General features: G+C 30.4%; 1 protein-coding gene across 1 annotated transcript in view; it reads left to right on the top strand.

The window, feature by feature from the left end:
• Nucleotides 1–16,464, top strand: part of LOC129217392 (mRNA-decapping enzyme 1A-like) — a 28,201-nt gene extending 11,737 nt beyond the window's left edge. The window contains exons 4-9 of the mRNA XM_054851689.1: nt 5,743–5,809; nt 5,886–6,036; nt 7,918–8,559; nt 9,100–9,256; nt 11,302–11,444; nt 14,786–16,464. Coding sequence (XP_054707664.1) covers nt 5,743–5,809; nt 5,886–6,036; nt 7,918–8,559; nt 9,100–9,256; nt 11,302–11,444; nt 14,786–14,869 — 1,244 coding nt within the window. The 3' untranslated portion in view covers nt 14,870–16,464. The remainder of the gene's footprint in view (nt 1–5,742; nt 5,810–5,885; nt 6,037–7,917; nt 8,560–9,099; nt 9,257–11,301; nt 11,445–14,785) is intronic.
• Nucleotides 16,465–21,208: the final 4,744 nt, after the last annotated feature.

Raw genomic sequence — 21,208 nt, 5'->3', positions numbered from 1 at the left:
GAAAAACAACTAATTGTCATTATCAGTCTTGAATGAACTCTCTACATTGTAGTCAAAGCATTTCCACCTGGTCTGTTTTCTCATTCATTCTTTCCATCGTTATTTCCAAGCAATTTAATACATTTTTAAAAACAGTTTACGTGAGTAACAAATAAAAAATGAAATGAAAATATTAGTTTTCAATTATTTACTTGCTGCAATTACAAATAGACCGGGATTTTTTTTTCTTTGAATTTGAGATTTATTACTTGGTAGTTTTAAATAGCTTTCGTTTCTTACATAATGAGCCCAAACTTCAAGAAAATTATTGTGAAAAAAATGAAAGAAACCCGAATTTTGTTTGAATGTATCGAATACTTGTTGTGTACAAATCCTTGCTACAGAGAGTCTTTTTTTTTTTTTGGATCGTTTGAAAAGTTTATGGAAGGGAAAAAAAATAATGCTCTCACGCATGTACAGATATATTATTACAAATTTACACCGATGAACTGCTGGATGATCAAGTTTTGCTTTTTCATTTTAAATTTGAAACATACACATCTCCCTCGAAATATGAAATTAATTCGCCCCACCCCCTTCAGGTTTAGAACCCCTGCCCTAAATTAATTTTTTTAGGAAGTAAATTTACTCACTCTCGAAGTATACCTATACTTTAACTACGCTAAGGTAAGTAAAATAATTTTTAATAAATTGAGTTTCGGGGTTAATCATATACTTTCACAGTCACGCAAAATTGAGAGCCATAACTTTTCAATTTGCACAAACCTCTATGCATTTTCATTTATTATTTTTAACTTTTTTTCATAAATAAGTTGAGCTAAAATCAACCTTTTTTTTTTTTGAAAAATTTAAAATTAATATCTTCTCTAAGCTCCGGAATGCAGTAATAGCTAATTGTTTCCATAGAGTTTCTAAGTTTTTTATTTGAATAGAATTTTTTAAAAAGGGCAATATTTTTTTTTTCTCCAAAACTGGTTATTTAATCTTTAATCTATACCATTATTACTAGGGTGTATAAAAGGAAAACGCCTATACAGGGTTGAAGTATATTATTTTAGATAATAAAACAACGTTGAGTTACACAAATTTGCCTAGAATTGCAGACACCTGTTTCGCGGTTTCAGGGAACACCCAGTTTTAATCCAGAAAAGTGAGCACAATCTTTTTTTTTTTCAATGGAAAAGAGGCTCCTCGAAACTTTAAAACAGGTGTCTGTTGTTCTCTTTTGACCGATTTAACATTGTTATATTTTCTTTTAGTTTTCTGCACAAAGGTTCTTCTTTGATTTATATACATGTGTATAAAAAGACACAATGGCACCTTTTCCAAATTCCGAAGAAATGGTTGGCATTGGCACAGTTGGATTTTTAAATCAGTAGGCTTATGGAAAATAATGTATAAATATTAAAAGTTCATTTTTTGTTGCAAAGATTTAAACGAACTTAGGATGCTTTTCTCAACTCCAGAGGGCAAGTCGAGTGCATGTGAAAAATTAAAGAGAAGTTATTCAAAACAGAAGTAAAGAATGTGGGGGGGGGGGGGGGGTAACAAAGGCTGCAGATTATTTCAAATATGCAATCAATTTTGTCCCGAAAGCTAAGTTTTATTTTTAAATGGCAATTTCAGTTTAGTCATTTTTTCTGAAAGCACAAGTTGTAAAGAAGCTATAGATTTATATATACATAAGATATGGATAAGAGGAGGCACATATGGAATACCATTTCTATGTCAGAGGCAGGATAAAAGATCCACTTCTTAACAAACTAATAAAATTGCTGGCAAGGATTGAAAATTTACATTTCTTTTTTCGCTAAAGGCTTGTTGATGAACTTTAATCTGCAGTAGAAAAACGAAAATGCGCTTTGGAGAACAATGCCTGATAGTTTTTCATTTGTTATACTTCTGAAAAGAACACGGTTCTTTTTGATGCCTTTGGTACCCATTATTACCATAGGTAAATGTTCAAAGCTGTGTGCTAACGTTCTCCTTACATATATAAACTTCGGTTGTCTTATCTTTTCCTTTTGAAATGGATGATATATATACTGGATGGTCAGTATTTCGACGAGAGGGCAAATGCTTTTTATCAGCGAACGAAGAAATCACCAGAGACAGAGTATGCGTCTTTCAGAGCATATTCTCTCTTTATTACTTTTTATTTGTTTTCCTGCTAATTTTTTGATCATTCAGAATTATTTGTTAATTACTTTGTGACCGATAGCTCTCTGCCCCAAAATGAAATCCCATTTACATCCTTGCATTTGTGATAAAAATATGATGAAATATATTTGAGACAAATCTAATTTCTTTGAAAACTTCAAGGATAGTTGTTTCTTTCTTGGTATTTTAAATTTTTTTTTCAATCGCCAAAATTCGGCAAGTCGCGCAGCTGACTGGCATGCGCCCTATGCAGAGTGACCTCGTTCCCTTGACAACGGCTGCAATTCGGTTCACTTAGCTTTCCCTTCAGTGCCTACTTAGTGTGAAACAAAGTATAGGTTAACTGCTGAAGTTATTTTGAAACAGTCAAGTTTTTGACATCATATGGTTTTAAACCTTGTTTTAATCGGATTAAATCGTCAAAAACTCAGATTCTTAGGTACAGTAATTTAAACACATATAATCATACTTTTAATTACAATTGAAGGGTATTTTTCCATTAGTGCATTTTAAATCTTGGCAATTCTTGTTCATCTCCATTTATTGCCACTTTGTTTGATCAGTGTTACATAGAAACTTTGTTTAGCTGTGCCATACATTGTTTTGTCATTTTAATGGACTTCAAAACCTTCCATTGAAACAATTCATTAACACTAGAAAGACGACGTTTTTCCGTATACCTAGAAAGACTAGCAACGGTCATTTTGACCGCTATACTTAAAAATGTGAAAATGATTTATTTTCGGGATTTTTAGTCATAGGAAAGATTTGTTTTGATGCATTATTAAATTCATTTAACAATTTAACCATAATATGAGGCGTGTTTTTAAAGTAAGTTCCGTTTTTATATAAAAGAGGAACGAGTGCAGATACAGCTAAGTAATTTAGTGCACAAAAATCTACCACCCTTACGCTATTTTTCGACATTGCTCCCGTGATTTTCCAAGCATTTGTCATAGCGTGGTACAGGTTTTTGTATACCTATTCGTACAAAGTTACCGCCCGTTTAGTCAACCATGAGGACTCTTACAGGGCTTTGGCTGGGGCGTTTTTGAACATCCTCTGGTCTGCCCTCACCTCGCTCGCAGCATCTTTCATTTGTATCGGCATCTAAAGTCTTTCCAAGGTGATCTGTGGCACAACAGCAATAATGAGCTCAGAGAACATGTTATCCCATGGCTGACTACACAGGCGGCAATTTTTCTATGAATAAGTATACAAAAACCTGTACCACGCTATGAAAAATGTTTGGAAAAATCACGGGAGCAATGTCAAAAAATAGCATAAGGATGGTAGATTTTTGTGCAATAAATTTCTTTGCTCTATCTGTACTCGTTCTTTTTTTATGTCAAAACGGAACTTACTTTAAAAATACGCCTCCTATAACCTGCAAATTAGTCTAAGACAGCTTTTTTTTAATTTGATTTTATGTTCTATCAAGTGAAAAGCATATATACAGTAAGTAAATGATATTGCGAAAGATAAAATTTGTACAAAATAGAGGACATTTTCTAAGCGTGTAATCACTAACAAGTACAGTGAAGCACCGTTTATACATTTCTCTTTTATACATTTTTATCAATTATACGTTTTCAAAATTGGTCCCTGCAAAGTCTAATACATATTAACCTATACCTATTATACATTTTTTCGTTTGTACGCTTTTTTCATACAGTCCCTTCAAAAACGTATAAAAGGTGCTTCACTGTATTTTCAACTATTCATGTGATTTATTTCTTAAATGCATAAATATCGTAATATACTTACATTACTCTTCTTTACAATATTTACAAATAATCATGTTTATCACTTTGCCTGTACATGAGCCACAAAATGTCTTTTTGCAATCAGAACAAATAGTCATAGTTTTATTTCCGCATTATTTAATTTGACATCGTTTTGTTTTTTCTCTCAGGTAGAAAATTTATCAGCATCTTTTTGTGCAATGCTAGGTTTTGAAAAATTATCGTAATCAGCTGATGAACGTATTTCATTTTTATCGCTAGGAATGTATTCCTTCTCAGATAATTAAGACTGCGCATCCAAACCAGAATCAATTTCAGGCAAATCCTGCAACAGTTGCAGGAATTCATTTTCTGATAAATTTTCCTTTACAACAGTCCTTCGCGACATCATAAAGAGAATAATTATACTGGACCTTTCAAGAACATCGAAGGAAAGAAACGCCTATGTTACAAGTCAAACACATGTTTTGTGGCATAAAATAATTCCTGCTCAAGTTTTTAGAATCCACCTGTTATAAAGTAACCCCTTTTCAAAACCAAAAGAATACTATGTGTCCGGTCCCATGCTTTTCAAAGTCACCTTTCTCAACTTTGCCCCCTGCTATAACACCAGAAATAAAAGAAGCACGTGACCAACAGGTGTTTCGGATTTTCCTAACAGTTCAAAGAATTGCACCTGACAAGCAGATGCTCCTCAAACCCACTAATTACAAAAAAATGCTATTCACCCGGACAAATAACAAAAAATCCATAGTGCACATCACCAAACTTGCACCCATGATTTGAACATAGAATGTAACTAATTGTTCATCTCAGAGTACCATGTACTGCAATGTTCTGTGCCAGAGCTGCTTGTACTGCAACCTTGGTTCCTCTTTTCAGCTCATTCTGCTATTTGCAATGCTATGTTTTAAAATTTAATCTTTATTAGGAGATACTGTAGTGATGCATATTTTCAAATTATAAATTTTATTTTTCATTCAATTCCACATACGCAGTCAAAAAGCTTTGACCGAGCTGCAAAGCAGCAACGCTTTAACCTGGCTTAAGCATTGTTCCACGTAAACATTAGCTGACAGTTCGCCGGTTGCCAACAGCTATGAAGTGACTGTTAAAAATGTATTTTCATTACCATAAAAACTATGAAAATAAAAAATGCTGTTGAACTTTATTGTACTCAGTGCAGTATTATTGCACTGCTAGCACAAAATAAACACTGTGTAAGAGCTGAGTGGTTGCAAGTTCCGTTGCAAGGAAATTTGACGTAATATTCCTTACGCGTTTGCATATAGATCGGTATTTTATTGTCAGTTTTTTTCATTTTGTACAAACATTGAAAATTTGGCTTTCATATATTTTAGTAGTTTGGTTTAATCATTCAATATTTTCTTGTTCATTTCTGCTGCTTTTTCATTTTACAATTCCATTGTCGTAAAATGAAACAATATGGTTTACTGTCCCATGGACTATGAAGCGAGCCGGGTGTGTACCTTTATGAATACTCAGGATGCTAAGGGAGGGGGGGGGAACCATGCTAAGGGAGGGGGGGGGGGGAACCATTCCAGTGCCCCAGTTGAAAATTTCAGAAAAATAGCAAGCCTATTTGAGAGCAATGTATCCATTCTTATTCTTGTAGAAGCTCAATTTTCTAGTACCCGTCAAATTTGGAGTTTTTTAAGAAGTAAAATAAAACCATAACGGGGGTTAAAACTCTAAGTTTCACTTTAAAGAAAATTTAATAATATGGTAGTTTGCTGAATTTTGAAAATGAGTTGCATGCAGCTTGCAGTATGAAAACTTTTCTAATTAACAAGAACTTCATCTTTTCTTATTGCAGGTCATATTTATGGAATATGGTTTTATGAAAAAGAGAATTGTATGAAAATTTTTAAACTTCTTACGAGGTAAGGAACATATCAAGACCTTCTTTTAGCTCAATTTCAAAAATGTGTGTTATTAATTCTTGCTGTTTCTTTTCAGCTTATCACAGTTACATGTTTGGAAATCTAACAAATCATCAGACATGAGGCAACGATCATTTTCAGAAAGTAACAGGAAACATCACAAACAGAACAATGTGCAAACAGATATCATATCTCTTTTGACTCGTGCTCAAAATGAGTATGATAAGGTATTATAAATCTTTGATTCATTAGCCTTTCAGAATGTTTTTTCATGTGATCAAAACTTATTTGAATGTGTTTATTAAAATTTGCAATTTTTCTGCATAATGTACAGATAATAAAATTAATGAGATTTCATTTTAAATGCAATGTCCCCCCCCCCCCCATACTGAAATTCCAACACACTAGTCTTGGTTTCAAAATGAAAGAACTACAGGCTAAGAAATATTTTGAAAGTGGCACGTCTCCATAAAATGGATGTTCTAAAGTTTTCATTGTTTGTACAAGTTCCTGAAATTCATTAATTTTTTTACTTTTTAAAAATTCAAGTCCATTAAAGTAGTCAATTATAATTCAAGGCCCTTAAAAGTCCTTAAATTCTACAGTCCCTATCCTTAGTCCATTTGAACAGCCTTTTCTTCCTTCTGCATGCATCAAGGGTAAAAGAATGCAGAGAATAGAAAAGAATAGCTTCTTCCAAGAGGCCTTGATGGGCCTAAGTATTTACCTGATTACTTAGAAAAGCTATAAAAGTTTCTTTTAAAAGTCACACTTTTCTTTTCGAGCTCAAGTCTGCTTACAACATCAAAGACCTCCCCAAAGTGACTCTATCCATCTGGTCTAGCCAAATTGTTTTTTGTTTTTATTTTTTAATATCAGAATCAGAAAGAGTTAACTCTTTTGAATACAAACACCCGAGGGCACATTAATGGTGTGCCAAGATACTCTCTGACGCTTTTTCTTTCAGGTTGCTCTTGGTTTCTATTTTTTCTTTGGGGGTATCAAATTGACTTGGGATTTGCTCAATTGTAGTTTGTTGTTGAGAAATCAAGTTTTAGTAAAACACATTTTATGTTGCAATGAAACAGAAGTTATTGTAGTGGACCAGTAGCCTTTTACCTAACATATCCTCTTCTTAGGACCAAAAAAAGTTACATCTTGTGATATGCTTAATTTTCATCATTACCGCTGTTTATGAAAGTCCACCTAAGCAGTAATATCTCCCTTTTTATATTCACTTTTCACACTTAGTCTGTCACATTAGTCCCATTGTATCAGTGGCATCTTATTTTTAGTTTAGTGGGATGTTAATTGTTTTTTAAAATGATGTTGCTAATTAGTCATATAATTGAAACTTGAAAAAAAAAATCTCATAGTGCATGGAAGTAGTTATATAATTTTTGGATACTATGCTCAGGCTTTTATAATAGTACAGGGCCGTAACAGAGCAGAAAAATTAGGGGAAGTTATTCAGTTTTCATGGAATTTAATTCTATTGTAAACATCAAGAAAATTTAAACTAATTATTAAAAATTGGAGAATGTTTTTATTTTTTTTTAAATACTTTTTTACTATCTTATTAACACTTAAGGAACAGGTCAAATCTACTCTGCTTATCTCTGTTTCCTGACATTCTTATGGAGAATTAAACATGTATCTATAGTTTTAAAGCATTGTAGTTTTATTAAATCAGCACTATTTCTTACAATATTTTACAAAATTATTTATCCACATGTTTAGTACTTGACTGGGATGGTAACATTACTAATGGTATCTAGAGAAATGAAACTATGTGCATAAAATGAAAAAAAAAAAGCAAAATTCTAAGTTTATAGATTTATAGTATTTGTCCTAGAAAGAAAAGCATAAATATACGTGACCTCCCCTGTTAAGTGTTTAAATGCAGTTCCAAAAACATTTTAAAGGTGCTTTTGTTGTCATTTTATCCTTCTGATCAGTACATTTTTAAAAATGTTATCTATTTTCATCCGCTATGATATTTTTTTAAAGGATTGTAAACTAACGGTTAGTAAAAAAAGTTCTGTTCACTTGAATGTAGAATAGTTGAGATTTTAATGTGTTTCGATTTAAATTTTGTTCTCTTTTAGAAATCATCTCAGGCTAAAGGGTCAACACCTAAGTCTTCGAAAAGCAGCCAACATAATCTAAATGGTGATATTGTGAAACCGAAACCAGTTCGAGTAAATGGTGCTGTGACAGACTCGAATGATGTGAAGCCAATCACTCTGGGAATGCTATTCGCTCAGGCTGCAGGAATCGAAGAAAAGAATTCTGCAAACTTAAAGAATACCAACTCTCGGGACAGGTCTTTTACTGTTAACAATGTGAATCAGTTGGCATCTGGTCAAAATGCTGAAACTATTTTACAGAATTTGTTGTCCAATTCTGCTCATACACTTCAGCATATAGAGCCGCTGCAACAGAAAAAAAAGACTAAAAGTGATTCTCCAAAACCGAGAGCAGTATCTGCGGAAGAACCTGTAGTTTCTGTTGAAACACTGGAGAAGGACTTAAAAGAGAAACTCAATATTATGCCTAAAAGTGACTCTTATATGAATGATAGTTCAAAAGCTGCTTCTTCTGGTGACCATAGTAAAAGTGATCCTATTGATATACCAATACTTACACCGGCCATGTTGGAATCTTCATTCTCATCTGTCCCAGCTCTGTCTAGCTCATTTATGGAAAATTGTGAAAGAAGCTTATATAATGATGCTTCACTTCCTGTTGTAAGTAGTAGTACATATTTAAAATTTTAAGTTTCAAATTTAATTAGTAATTACAGTAAACTTCAGATTTTTCAAAGAATTGGGTAGCACGGTCATTGCAAGCGAGTTTTGCAGGAAACATCTAAAATTGAGATTTAAATTTTTGTTCTGCTCTTAAACTTATTTAAAGAAGTATCTCTCACATCTTTTTACATTTTATTCCATTTATAGATTCTGAAAATCGAAATGTTTTTATGTTTTTAATTAAGTATTTAGATGCCTTTATGGAAAATTATGAAATAAACAATTCTCTAGTTGTGTTATCAGTAAGTCAATATCAAATTGTGTCATCTGTTATAAATTATTTCATGTTTTTATAAACTGAATTTCATAACATAGGAAATGAGCTGCAGCCAAGTGAAAAATAATAATGAGGATAATTTTATTAGATTTAATGTGTAAAAGGGATAGCAATTCATCTCTCATAACTTTTCAGATTTTTGTCTTTACTACGAAATCTAACAAAATTATCAAGTTTACATTTATTTTATTTATTTTCAGGTTAATGAATCAAAATCATACTCTCCTAATCAGTTGTTGTCACCCATGGATTTCACCATTCCTTGCCCCAAAAAGAAAGCTCATCAATCGTCCATCCTCCCTTCTTCGTATTCTCCTGAACTTGGGTCAACTTTTATTAATGACTCTCAAAACTATGGTAAACATTTATGTTGTTTTTCATGTGCAATTTTATTCTCTCTGTTGAATTTTAAAAACATTTTACAGAATAGAAGACAATTTTGAGGTACTGAATGTTTTCATAAAAAAAGTTGGCAAAGAAAAGAATTTTTCTTCATAAAGATTATTGAGGATTTTACTATGTTTTATTTTTTGATGATGTTTTATGAATTTTTGAAGTTATATTGATAAAAAAGGAGTTTCACATACCTGTTGAATAAATATTTTATTTTTCAATGATTGACATTCAAAACTTTTACTTCATATTCAAGAGAAAGGACATTGATCTTCTTTTTCACGTCTACCATTCTCTTTCACTTGTACATCACAATTTTAAGTAAAATTGCAAAAAGCAGAGAACACAAAGAAATGATTTTTTTTTTCACTGCTTTTGAAAATAAAGCTCAGTCTGTTCTCCATTCACAATACAAGTTTACTAGAAAACAAATTGAATTTATTCTACAATTGCTAGGAAAATAAAACTTTTCCACATTAAAAGTTATAAAAATATGTATGCAGGTTCAAATATAAACATGGTCTTCTGTAATAAAACTCTATAAGAATATTTTTTGGGAGTATTTGATGAGCTTTTCAAATTCCTGTTTTATTCACCTCCTACTCAGCTCTGACTATGGAATGAAAGGAAATCATGTTACATCATGCAAACTGACTCCAAAGAATATGACATTTGAGAACAGAACTCATCATTTGACTAGTTCCCTAAATGAAAGTCATGGCTAATGAATCTTTCGACAGAGCAGAATAATTTTCTATCTTATCATATTTTTACTTGCTGTGATTGAGAGTAAAATACCCGTAAGTCCCCCCCCCCCAAAAAAAAAACTTACTCCTTACTAATTTCTTATTTTTATTTTCACTTAAAAATCACATGAAGTGCAATTGATGGGCATATATTTCTATTTAAAAGCTGGTGTCTCAAGTCCATTTTTCTAACGCTAGGTTCATGTGGCAAGAGATTTACACAAAAAGCTATCCAACTTATGAGTAAAAGAAGTTATTTTTCAATAAGGGTGAAGCCCAAAAGAAATATTTGCTGCTAAAGCTGAAAACTATGAGTGAAAGAAGCCTCAAACTCGCTGGTTTTACTGTCCTTGAGGTCCCTTACTTGCACAATCAGATACTTAAAAAGGCTGCAACAATGGCAAAGAGAAAAAGTAAAGACCTAATTGAGTAAAATAAATTTATTTTATAAATGAAGCATTTTGTACTGTCAACCAAAAAGCCAGCTCAATCTATGAATTTTCAAAAGTTTTTTTTTTTATTTCATGATTTGATACCTCTTGGTTATTACTATTACGCTGCCATGTGCTTTGACATAAATCCCCCCTCTCAATCAGATCGAAAACCATTGCCATTCCCAGTTTTATTTCAAAAGCAGCCAAATTCATGCTTCTACTGAACAACCACTGAAAACCCACTGGCAACAATTATTACATTGCATTGCTTAATCAACTCACATTTTTTTTATTTCACTGGTTAATGTATGGCATTAAGTAGAGCTACCGTGTCATTTTAATTGGAATTTCCATCGAAAATGAGAAAGAAAAAAAGGTTGATTCTACTTAAAACCAGCTCAATCCAAGTTATTTTTATCTGTAAATAAGTAAAGAAGAAGAATTTTTTTTAAAAACAAAACTCACATCATATACTCAAAGGTTATTAAAATGAAAATTAATTCCTTTGGAAACAAAAGGCAGATCATGAATTTATTTGTCACCCCCCCCCCCTCCCCGCCTGTAAAATATTTTTGATTTTGTGTTAAGCTGGGATTAGTTCTTTAATTCTCAAATATAGGTCTGCATATTTTGACTGGTTGTTTTCTGAAAATGTTTTTCTTTTGTTTTTTTTTTTTAATGTGCTGGTATTGTGTTGTGTGCAGACAAAAAAATCATGTAATTCAAGTTTCCCCTCCCCTAGCAATTATAGTTCATTTTCATGAAAAGTTCATTTCATATGTTATTTAATCTTAATCATATATCTTATGCTGCAACTTGAATTTTTCAGGTAATGGTAATGATCACAAAGATTTGCTTCATCCTCAAACTTTGCTTAATGGCATTACTCCAAATATGCCACCCATCCCAAAGGCATCAGTGACTCCTCTGAACAGAGATCAGCTCAGAGAGGCATTGATTTATATGCTGCAGGTTTGTAAATTCTACATTTCTGTCTCTCTTTTTTTTTTTTTTTTTTTGCTATAGTATTTTTGTAACATGTCTCATCTTCCTCTATATTAGGGATAGGGACAGCTGAGGCCAAAATGAAATCTTCGTACCTGACTCAGAATGTTAACGTTTTAATCATTTTTTACTTCCTTTTACAAGAAAGGATGTATTGTATTCGAAAAAAAAAATTTCACTCAAAAATCAACATTAATTTTCATTTTACTTATACGCGAATGAATAAATAATTTTAGACTCGACCACACGTGGATAAGTGCCTAAAAACGTATAGACGCACAAAATATCCATACTGACGATTCCTGGGTTAATCATAATTAATTTTCTCGTGACATCTGTATGTACATATGTGTTTGCATATGTATGTCACATAACTCAAGAACGGTAAGTCCTAGAAAGTTGAAATTTGGTACGTAGGCTCCTAGTGGGATCTAGTTGTGCACCTCCCCTTTTGGTTGCATTCGGGTGTTTCTAAAGGGGTCTTTTGCTCCTTTTTGGGGGGAAATCATTAATTTCAATGTAAACTCAAGTGGTGTTATAATTTGGCAGACACTTGGCGATATATTGCCAGTCTTTTGGTTGCCAAGGTTTGTCGCCAACTTGGTGACTAATTCGGCCACTGTTGGTGATATTTAGAGAGTCAACTATTGAATCACATTAAAATTGCCAGTAATTGGGAAATGACATAAAATTTGGAGTAAAAGGAAGTCATGTAATACACACATCAGCTCGTTTTTAGCCTACTTTCCCAGTAAAAGTCAGAAAAAGAAGAAAAAAGCATGAAAGAAGGCTTAATGCATCTTAAAAATATCGTGAAAAACAAAAAAAAAGTCAAAAATAAATAAAATAATTAAATAAATATTGAAAAATTAAAAATTGGAAAGTAGGGTATTGAGATGGGGAAAAATGTCTGTCGGTCTGTCTGTCTGTCCCCCCCTAATAACTTTTGAATGAATAGTCCGATTCGAACAAACTTTTTTTTGTTCGAAAGATCTCGGCGAGGACACCTCATTCCCATATTTCACTTTTTGATTTGAACTATTTTTTGTTCAATTTTGAACAGGTCAAAAAAACTTAACATTAGCGCCTACGGGGAAATTCAAAGCAATTCCGAACTGTGAGGCGAATTTGCTTCAAACAAACTTTGTAGGAAAAAGCTTTTGATAAAAAACTTGTATATAAGATATCTTTTTGATTTGAACAATTTTCCGTTCAATTTTGAACAGTTCAAATCCCTTAACATTAGCGCCTACGGGGAAACTGAAAGTCAATGTAGATTCCGTACTTGAAGGCGGATTTACTTCAAACAAACTTTGTTGGAAATAGCTCTTGACGACCTACTCCCGACTCCGACTCCGAGAATTTAGGGGGACCTGACACCGACTCTGACTCCTGTTCCCAACAATTAATCGGACTCCGACTCCCCGACTTCGACTCTGACTTCGTAGCTTTGGCAAACATTTATACACGGAGGACAAATGACTGACTCCGATTCTTGGATATTCGACTCCGACTCTTTTATCCCAAAATGAGATTGACTCTGACTCCGACTCCGCTGCTGTGGTTTTAACTGAAATAATTATTGTTGATATGATTTGTTTTTATTTTCAATCTAAAGTTTTAATTTAGGTATTTAGTTTTCGGTGAATAAACTCGAAAAATATGCGCAGACGATTTTTTTTTTTTTGACAATGAAAATTATTTCTTTAAGTTGACATTTTATTGTTTTTTTTTTTTTTTTGGTAAGTGCATTAATTCGTTTAAAAAATTATTTTCGGCAACAGGGGAAAAAGAAACGATTTTTTTTATATGATGTATTTATTTTAATGAACTTATTATTATTTTTTCGTTTTGAAAGCTGTTAAAAAAATTTTTTAACGGAAAGAAGTGTATTAGCTGCTTTGTTTAAAAGGTGCTGCTATTTTATTCGTTCGTTTTTTTTGAAGAAAAGTAAGGAATATTTTATTCCTAGAAATCAGCTTAAAATATTTAAAAAAATATGTTTGAAAAAATTTGCGATTTTAGCTATTTTTGAGAATATTGATCAGGTACTAGAAAGTAGTATGGGTATACGGGAAAGTAGGCTCGTCTAGTTCTAGACGGAACTTCTTGTTTTTTTCTGAAATTCCACAAGTGATTTGGATAATCAACGATTCAGATTGTCTGAGTTTGGATAATTGGAGCGCTACTGTAGGTGTTATCAGTAAATGCATAATCGATTTGTATTAGTAAAAACTTTTTTTTTTGAGGTTAACATTTAAACATTTAGCGCTTGCTTAGATGAAAATTTACTGTTGTTAGAGAATTCAATCCTTTTGCATCCTGTAAATATTTCACTTATTTGAAAGTTATTTTAATGTATGCTACCTTAAATCAACTTGTTTTATTTTTTATCTTGATAATTTATTTATATTTTAGCTCAAATTTTATTTTTTATCAGTTCACTGGTATTTAATTATTTTTAGAAAAAATACCAAACTAAGATGCACTTGTTTAACTTCATTTATTAATTTATTTATTTTTGTATTCGAACTTGGCAAGTTTTCCTGCTCTAAAATAGTAGTTTAGCTCAAGATTTTACATGTTTTTACTGGAGTTTAAAAAAGGTTTAAAAAAAACAGTAGAGATGAATTCTACAATAACTTCCAAAGTTTTTTTGTTCACAGCATTATGAACCATTGACACCATGATATTACATAATGTGCAAAAGAAACTGGAGATCTGACTATATCTATGTCATGTGTCAAATTGCTCACTTATTAAGCTTTTTTAACTGAAAATAAAAACTTTTTTTTTTTTTTTTAAATCTTTTTGCTTTTTTTTTTTTTTTTTTTTTTTTGTATCAATTATTTAAATTTGAGTTTCATGGGTAGTAATTTCAAAAACCTATGAAAATCATGGGTGTGCAAATCATTTTTCTTTTTTCATATTGGAACTACAGGGATGCTGAGTAAGAGGGTTAATAACATTTAAAAGTAATCATTCCAAATTGTTGTACAAATTTTAAATAAACATCATGCAATGTAATTTTTTAGAGACCTTTAAATGGTGGAAATTAAAAATTCTTTTTTTTTTTTTCATTTTTATTTATTTATTTATTTATTCATTTGTGTGTGTGTGTGTGTGTGTGTGTGTTTTGCTGTCTAGGTAAAAGGCCCCTAAATTGTTAAATATAAAATCTATGTGAAAAATATTTTTCTATTTCATTCCCAATCTTTGTTGATTAATGAGCTGCTATATTATCTTCATTTAAAGGGAAACTGTAAGATTCTCTTGCTTTTATTCTTATCTCTATTTTTTATTTTTAGAATGATGAAGATTTTGTCGTGCAAATACATGAATGTTATGTTCAGAGGTTAAAGAGTCAATTGAATTTTCTAAACACTAGCTGACAAAATCAAGGAGCTCTGCGTCAATTGTGATCTGTTGTACATGAGAAGTGAAAAGATGCCTGTGAAAATAATTTGTTCCTAAAGAATATTTTTTACTTGTTGATTTTTTTTTTCATGTATTTTCTCTGAATTGAAGGATTTCACTTTTATCTGAATATCTTTTTGTTTATTTTTTTCTAAAAAAAATATAGATGTATATATTAGAATGTTTTTCATTTGATTTTTTTTTCTTTTTATTGAATCATCTTAAATTATGTTAAATGCAAATTGGATTATTTTGCATTAATTAATGGTTGTTATCTCGCATTTATCTTTTTTTCGCAAATTTTTGCACGTTAATAGCATTTCTTTCTTTAAAAATGATGGAAATATGTAGTATTGAACACGTTACGTATTTCTTATCGTTGTTAGTTTTGAGAAAGCAAATTCTGTTCCTTTCAAATATGTACAATAGCTTACTCATTCATCAGAGTATGTATGTCTCACAAACTGTCCATTTAAATTTTACTGACAAAGTGCATTTATTCCACTGCATAAAAATTTTAATTTTTGCATAGTAAATGTTTTTTTTTTTTTTAATTTCAACTCTTAATTTGCATAGTCATGTTTTTTCTTTGTAACTGTTATTTTTCAACGGTTACTGTGTGATATACATTGAGATGTATTTCGAGTGCATGGTTTTAAATGTGTTGCCCGAATTACTTTTTAAAGTTTTATAAACTTGATTGGAATTAATTTAATCTTTTAATAATGTACATTGTTACAGAATTTTATGTCCTACCATGTTATTTTCCCATCCTTTATTTGGAAGTGATGGTTTTATGATACACAAAAGTATTCTTTTGTGAGAATGATTGTTCTGTAATAATTTAAAATTTAAATTTTATATTGTACAATCATTTTAGTTTTAACAATATTGTACACTTTATTAGAAAAATAAGTAATGCAAAATAAATTTAGTATTTTGCACTGTTGAGTTCTTGCAAAAGAAAAAGGGCTTTATGGCTTTAAAAATTCTACATTCTTCAAGTTTTTAGCATTAGCTTAAGTTTTTTTCCCTTTCAAAAGATGGAAATAATTAGAGTTGGTTTAAATTTCTTACCCTTGGAAGGACTTTCGCCCATTGTGTGATTTTCCATACGTGTTTTCCTGGACTATATGTTTTGACATTTGTGCTACTAACTGCAATAATATTTTGATGAAAGGTAAAGAAATTATTTCCCCTAGAAAATGATTTCCCTGTCTATTGATCATAAAAAGTTTTTGACAAATAAAAGCTAAAAATGTGTGTTGTGATAACTGATTTCACTCAAATATGGCTTAGATTAAACTTGTAAAAAAATTTCAAAATTGATTTCTTTAATTTTATTCTGTGAATTTTTTTTCATGAAATTCTCCACTTTCTGTGACTACATTTGCGGAAACTCGACTTTTTCTGGCATTCCCCACTTTCATGCTTCATTAAAGAATAGGTAATATTTTTGAATTTTAGATCTTCCAATTTAAAATTCGTTGTTAATGCAAAAATTTCAAAAACACAGTATTGATCATAATATGAAGAAATGAACTAAAAAATATTATAATGTATTCGTTAGAAAAAAAAATTTCAGTCTGTTTTTTGTTGAATATCATTGAAACATTCAACATAAGTTTGAGTTTAATAATGCTTTTCATTTACATATGCACAAACGAAAACATGTTTCAAAAACTTCATTTATTTTTTTCAAGTGCAACTGTTGCTATAATATATGTATATTAAATAATTGTTGGAAAAGGTTCTCACTTTAAGCATAAAAGCTTTCAGTGGCTTTCCCCTCCCCAATTTATTTGTATGTTTAGAAATTATGTTTTGTGCATATTATTGTTTTTTTAAAAAGTAGTTTTTTTGAAAACCAAACTAGTAGACTAATTTTTTACAATCCCCCCCCCCCCTCTGTACATCAGTTTATTTCGCAATGTTGTTGTATTCTAATTGAACATTATTTTAATCTATACTTTTAAACCTACAGTGCAGCTAAGTTGCTTTTAAGCAAAAAGTTTATATTTCTTGGGTTTATTTTGATTTTAAATGATCCATAAACTTATCCGTTACTTTTCTACTATTTAGATTCAGTTTTTCTGAACAAAATTTTACAACTTCGTAAAGCATGAAATGAAAATAAGAAACTCATTTCGTTTGTGTTGTCAGTTTACAGAGTATTAGAAATTATAATTTTACCTGAACCAACTCATCCCTGTTCTCTCATTTGTTTTTACATCTAAAAAAAATGATTTTTTTAAAAGTTTATTTTAATCATGGGTCAGTTTCTCAAATTTTATTTGTTTTAATCTTTCATTAGAATAACTCATTTCCAATCTGTTTTATAGGAACTACAAAAATAATAATAATAATTTTCCGTCAAAAGAATTCTATATTATTTTTTAAATCTGAAGTAGTTTTAATATTTTCATGTTTCCTTAAATTAAGATTATAATCAACTGATGTTTATTGGGATAATTTTTGAGCACACAAAAACAAGTTCTTTTAATATTTTCTACCAATGTAATACTGCTAAATGAGCCTACCCTGCTGCTAACCTGTTTCATGATTCTAAACAATAATTAGAATACATATATATATATATATATATATATAGAGAGAGAGAGAGAGAGATGGAGATTTTTTCCCCACAAAAGCAGCTTAAAAGATATTTTGTGATACATTCTTTAAATAGGTATTATCTTTGAAATGTTGCTTACAATTATATATATATCTTGTGATATACACTTTACATTTAATATTTTTAAAGCATGATTTGCAATCTTGAATAGTGCTTATTGTGACTATTTCTGATCATAAAAGTAAATTCAATGTATATCCTCATGGGTTATATTTTTCTTGCTTTTATATTGTTCTTTTTATCACTTCAATAAAAAAAAAAATTAAATCCTGCAAAACTACTTTGCGTATGATGTAAATTTTTGTAAGCATATTAAAATTAATAATTTTAATACAGTTGAATCTGCTGATCTTGACCAAACACCTCACTGTGTCAAAAATTTTCGATTCCCATTCATTTCCAGTATAAATTTAGCAATTTTTTTTTCTGTGTTTTACTCAAATAAAAGTTCTTAAAAATCTCCATTTCTTGAATTCTGTCTAGTCTGCTAATTTCAGATTTAATCCCGACACATCGCTCAAACAGTTGAATTTGAAGACCAAAAAAAAAAAGATCCTTCTATAAAAAGAAATGTTTTATCTCAGTCATATTGCCCAACAATGAAGAACTATAAACAAGGAGAAAGTTTTTTCCCCCACTAGACAAATAGGGGATTGTTGAACAGTGGTTGAACTTAGTGAGTTGTTTTAATTGAGAATAAAGTAAAAATCCTACTGATTTAAATGCGAATCATTGAAAGAATTTTTGTCCCTAAATATGTATAAACTTGTTCTCTGTGTAACTACTAAAGTTAGTAAAACTAGTAATCACAATATGTAAAACATGAAAAGGTTTAACAATATTATAAAATATATTTCATACAACACATATTTTTTTCCTTAAAATATATTTCATGAAACAAATGTCGGAACATTGAACTAGGCGTGCAAGGAGAATTTAGTGAAAATTAAAATACATTAAATACTAGTGTAAGGAATAGTGAGTAACTATCTTTTAAACTAATAGTAGTCAAAATGTTGTAAGTTTACAGTTCTTAGTTTTTGTTTCTTATTTTTTCGGTATTTTTTAGAATACAGTAAAACCTGTAAAGTTGACCACCTGTCTAAGTTGACTACTATTTTCAGGCACAGAATTAGATCTATATCATATAATTGAGCCTCTATAAGTTGACCACTAAAGTAGTGCACCGCAAGTGGTCAACTTACATAGGTTTCACTGTAGTAGAAAACTAAAGTAATTGAATATAATACTTTTCTTTATGTCTTTCTTTTTCTTTTTGTTCAATTATAAAACCTTTTTCTTTCTGTTTTTTCATTTAAGTAGTTTCAGAAGTATAATGATATGCAATGTATTCCTGCAATTATACTTCATGGCATGATATTTGAAAAAAAAATTTAAGAAAAAGAGAATCCAGTTGCTTGCATCTGTTCATTGCAAAGATGTTGCAATTAAGATAACCAACAAAAAATCACTTATTAATTGTTTGACTGTTGGCAGCATCTTTGGAAATATTCTGTATACAAATAAAATGTTTATTGGTATTTAGCTTTCTTAGAAGAAATGAGAAAGAAAAATTATCACATAAAAAAGAAGATGCTTGTATTTTTTAACAATGTTTTGTACACAAGCAAAAGAGCCATTGAAAAAAGGTTTGGTAGTAAAATTTGGTGGTTTGAAAACACAGACACACATTCAACAGACTGCTAATTTATTATTGCTCCCCCCCCCCCATCCTTTAAGTTTGAGTTTTTAAACTTTTTTTTTTTTGAATCAATCTAAATAGTGCCCTGAAGTTTTTTTTAAATTGCATTTTACACATACTTGTTAAAAAGTAGAATTTTATAATTGTCATATAAATAATAGATGATGATCAAGTAACCCGCTTGCTTCACAATGAAACTCGCGCCACGGCATGATATTTTGATAATATGATTTGGTAATGTTTAACATGCAGGAAAAGACTTAATTCTGGCAAGGCTGAACTCGATCCCTGTGACTTAACTGTTTTACTGGTAAGACTCATTTTAGGAGAATGAAGAAACGTAAAAATGGTCAACAATGACCGCTATCTACTGGAGTTAGGGTTAGAACTTAAACTACCAAAATATCCCCAAACAGGCAATTGATGCATTCAAATGTAGAAGCAAATTTTCTCCCATCATACCATGACGAGCGACTTTCTAGTTAATTATTAAAAATCACTAAAGTAATCGAGTCCTGTGTAATTTTAGATGTACCCCACTTCATTTGATTAATATATAGTTCCTAATTATTACTCATTTACAAGGATGTTAACTTGAGTTGCTATGTAACGAATATTTTGTAATTTTGGAGGTAAAAGCTGTGACAAGATATTAATAAAAATCATTTTTTGTGTAAGCAAACTTTTGCAACTTTTCTTTAATATGAGTAATATAAGTGAAAACCTTTTTTTTTTTTTTAATTTAATACATGTAGCATTTAAAAAATTATGTGAAATGTATTTGTTAAAAATCTTTTAATACAGTAGTTCCTCTACCTTTTACAAAAAATAATTAACAACAATAATAAATAAATAATAATAATAATAATTAGTTAATTTAAAAAAAAAAAAAACCTTCTTCATCTCATATTGCTTATGGGGAAAATAATATTTTTGTGATACTCTTAGAGTTGTGCAAACAGAATGTGGTAGAAATACATTTCGTTTGATTTCATTTAGAGTATTATTATCATTATTTAATTTTGTTTCCTTTATTAATGTGATTTGAATCAGAATTCTTTGCGATTGCAAAACACATTAATTGCAGAGTTTATGTATTTCCTTTAGGAGTATTTTTTTGCAGTTTGAATTCTTTCAAAACTTTAAAAGTGAAAACTTTTCTGTTTGTTTGTTTTTTTTATCTCTTTTTGGCATGCTATATGCATTTTAAATAAAACTTTCCTTTTCAATGAATACTATAATATTATTTGCTTGCTGAAGTCTTGAAATGTGTTAGCTTAGACAGATGAATGCTCTTAATGTTATTCATGTGTTGAATTAAATTTCTGAAACCATTTTAAGGTCCAGTGAATATATTTTCCCCCCACCCCCTCAAAATGATTCTTGTCATTTACTTTGGTAATACTTCTGTTGTTGTTATTGCTCATTAGCTTTTGAAAGATTGGCACATGTGCTAATTAAAATTATTTTATACTGTTGTTTATGTAGGAAAATTCAATGCTCCAAACTAGTCAGAAATGATGTATTTTAGCCAATAAAAAGTATTTTTACTGAAAAAATGAAGTGACATGTGTGCAAAATTGAAATTTAGTTGTAAATGATTGATTTATTACGTGTAGAAGACAAATGATAAAGCAATGTGTATATTTTATAACTTTGCATGTCGTATTTGATTAGTATGTGAAACTATTATGGGTTCACTTCTTTAACATTTTGCATGGTAAGATAAATAAATACCTTTGTGCTGAACAGTAAAGCAAGAAAAAACGTCAAAAAAAAAAGCACATTTGTGCTTTTTTTTTTTTTTTTTTTTTTTGACTTTTTTCTTACTTTATTTTGCATGGTAGCCAAAAGGAAAAAAGTTTTTTTTTTTTTTTTCTTGTACAACATCATTACAGTTGGATCAGGCTTACTTTTAGTTAGCATCTCCTTAGTAAATGTTGCTTCGATTCCAAAGATTTTAGGCCTGTGCCATTT

The sequence above is a fragment of the Uloborus diversus genome, chromosome 2, assembly GCF_026930045.1.
Source record: "Uloborus diversus isolate 005 chromosome 2, Udiv.v.3.1, whole genome shotgun sequence".
Classification (NCBI taxonomy): domain Eukaryota; kingdom Metazoa; phylum Arthropoda; class Arachnida; order Araneae; family Uloboridae; genus Uloborus; species Uloborus diversus.
This window is presented reverse-complemented; position numbering and strand designations above follow the sequence as displayed.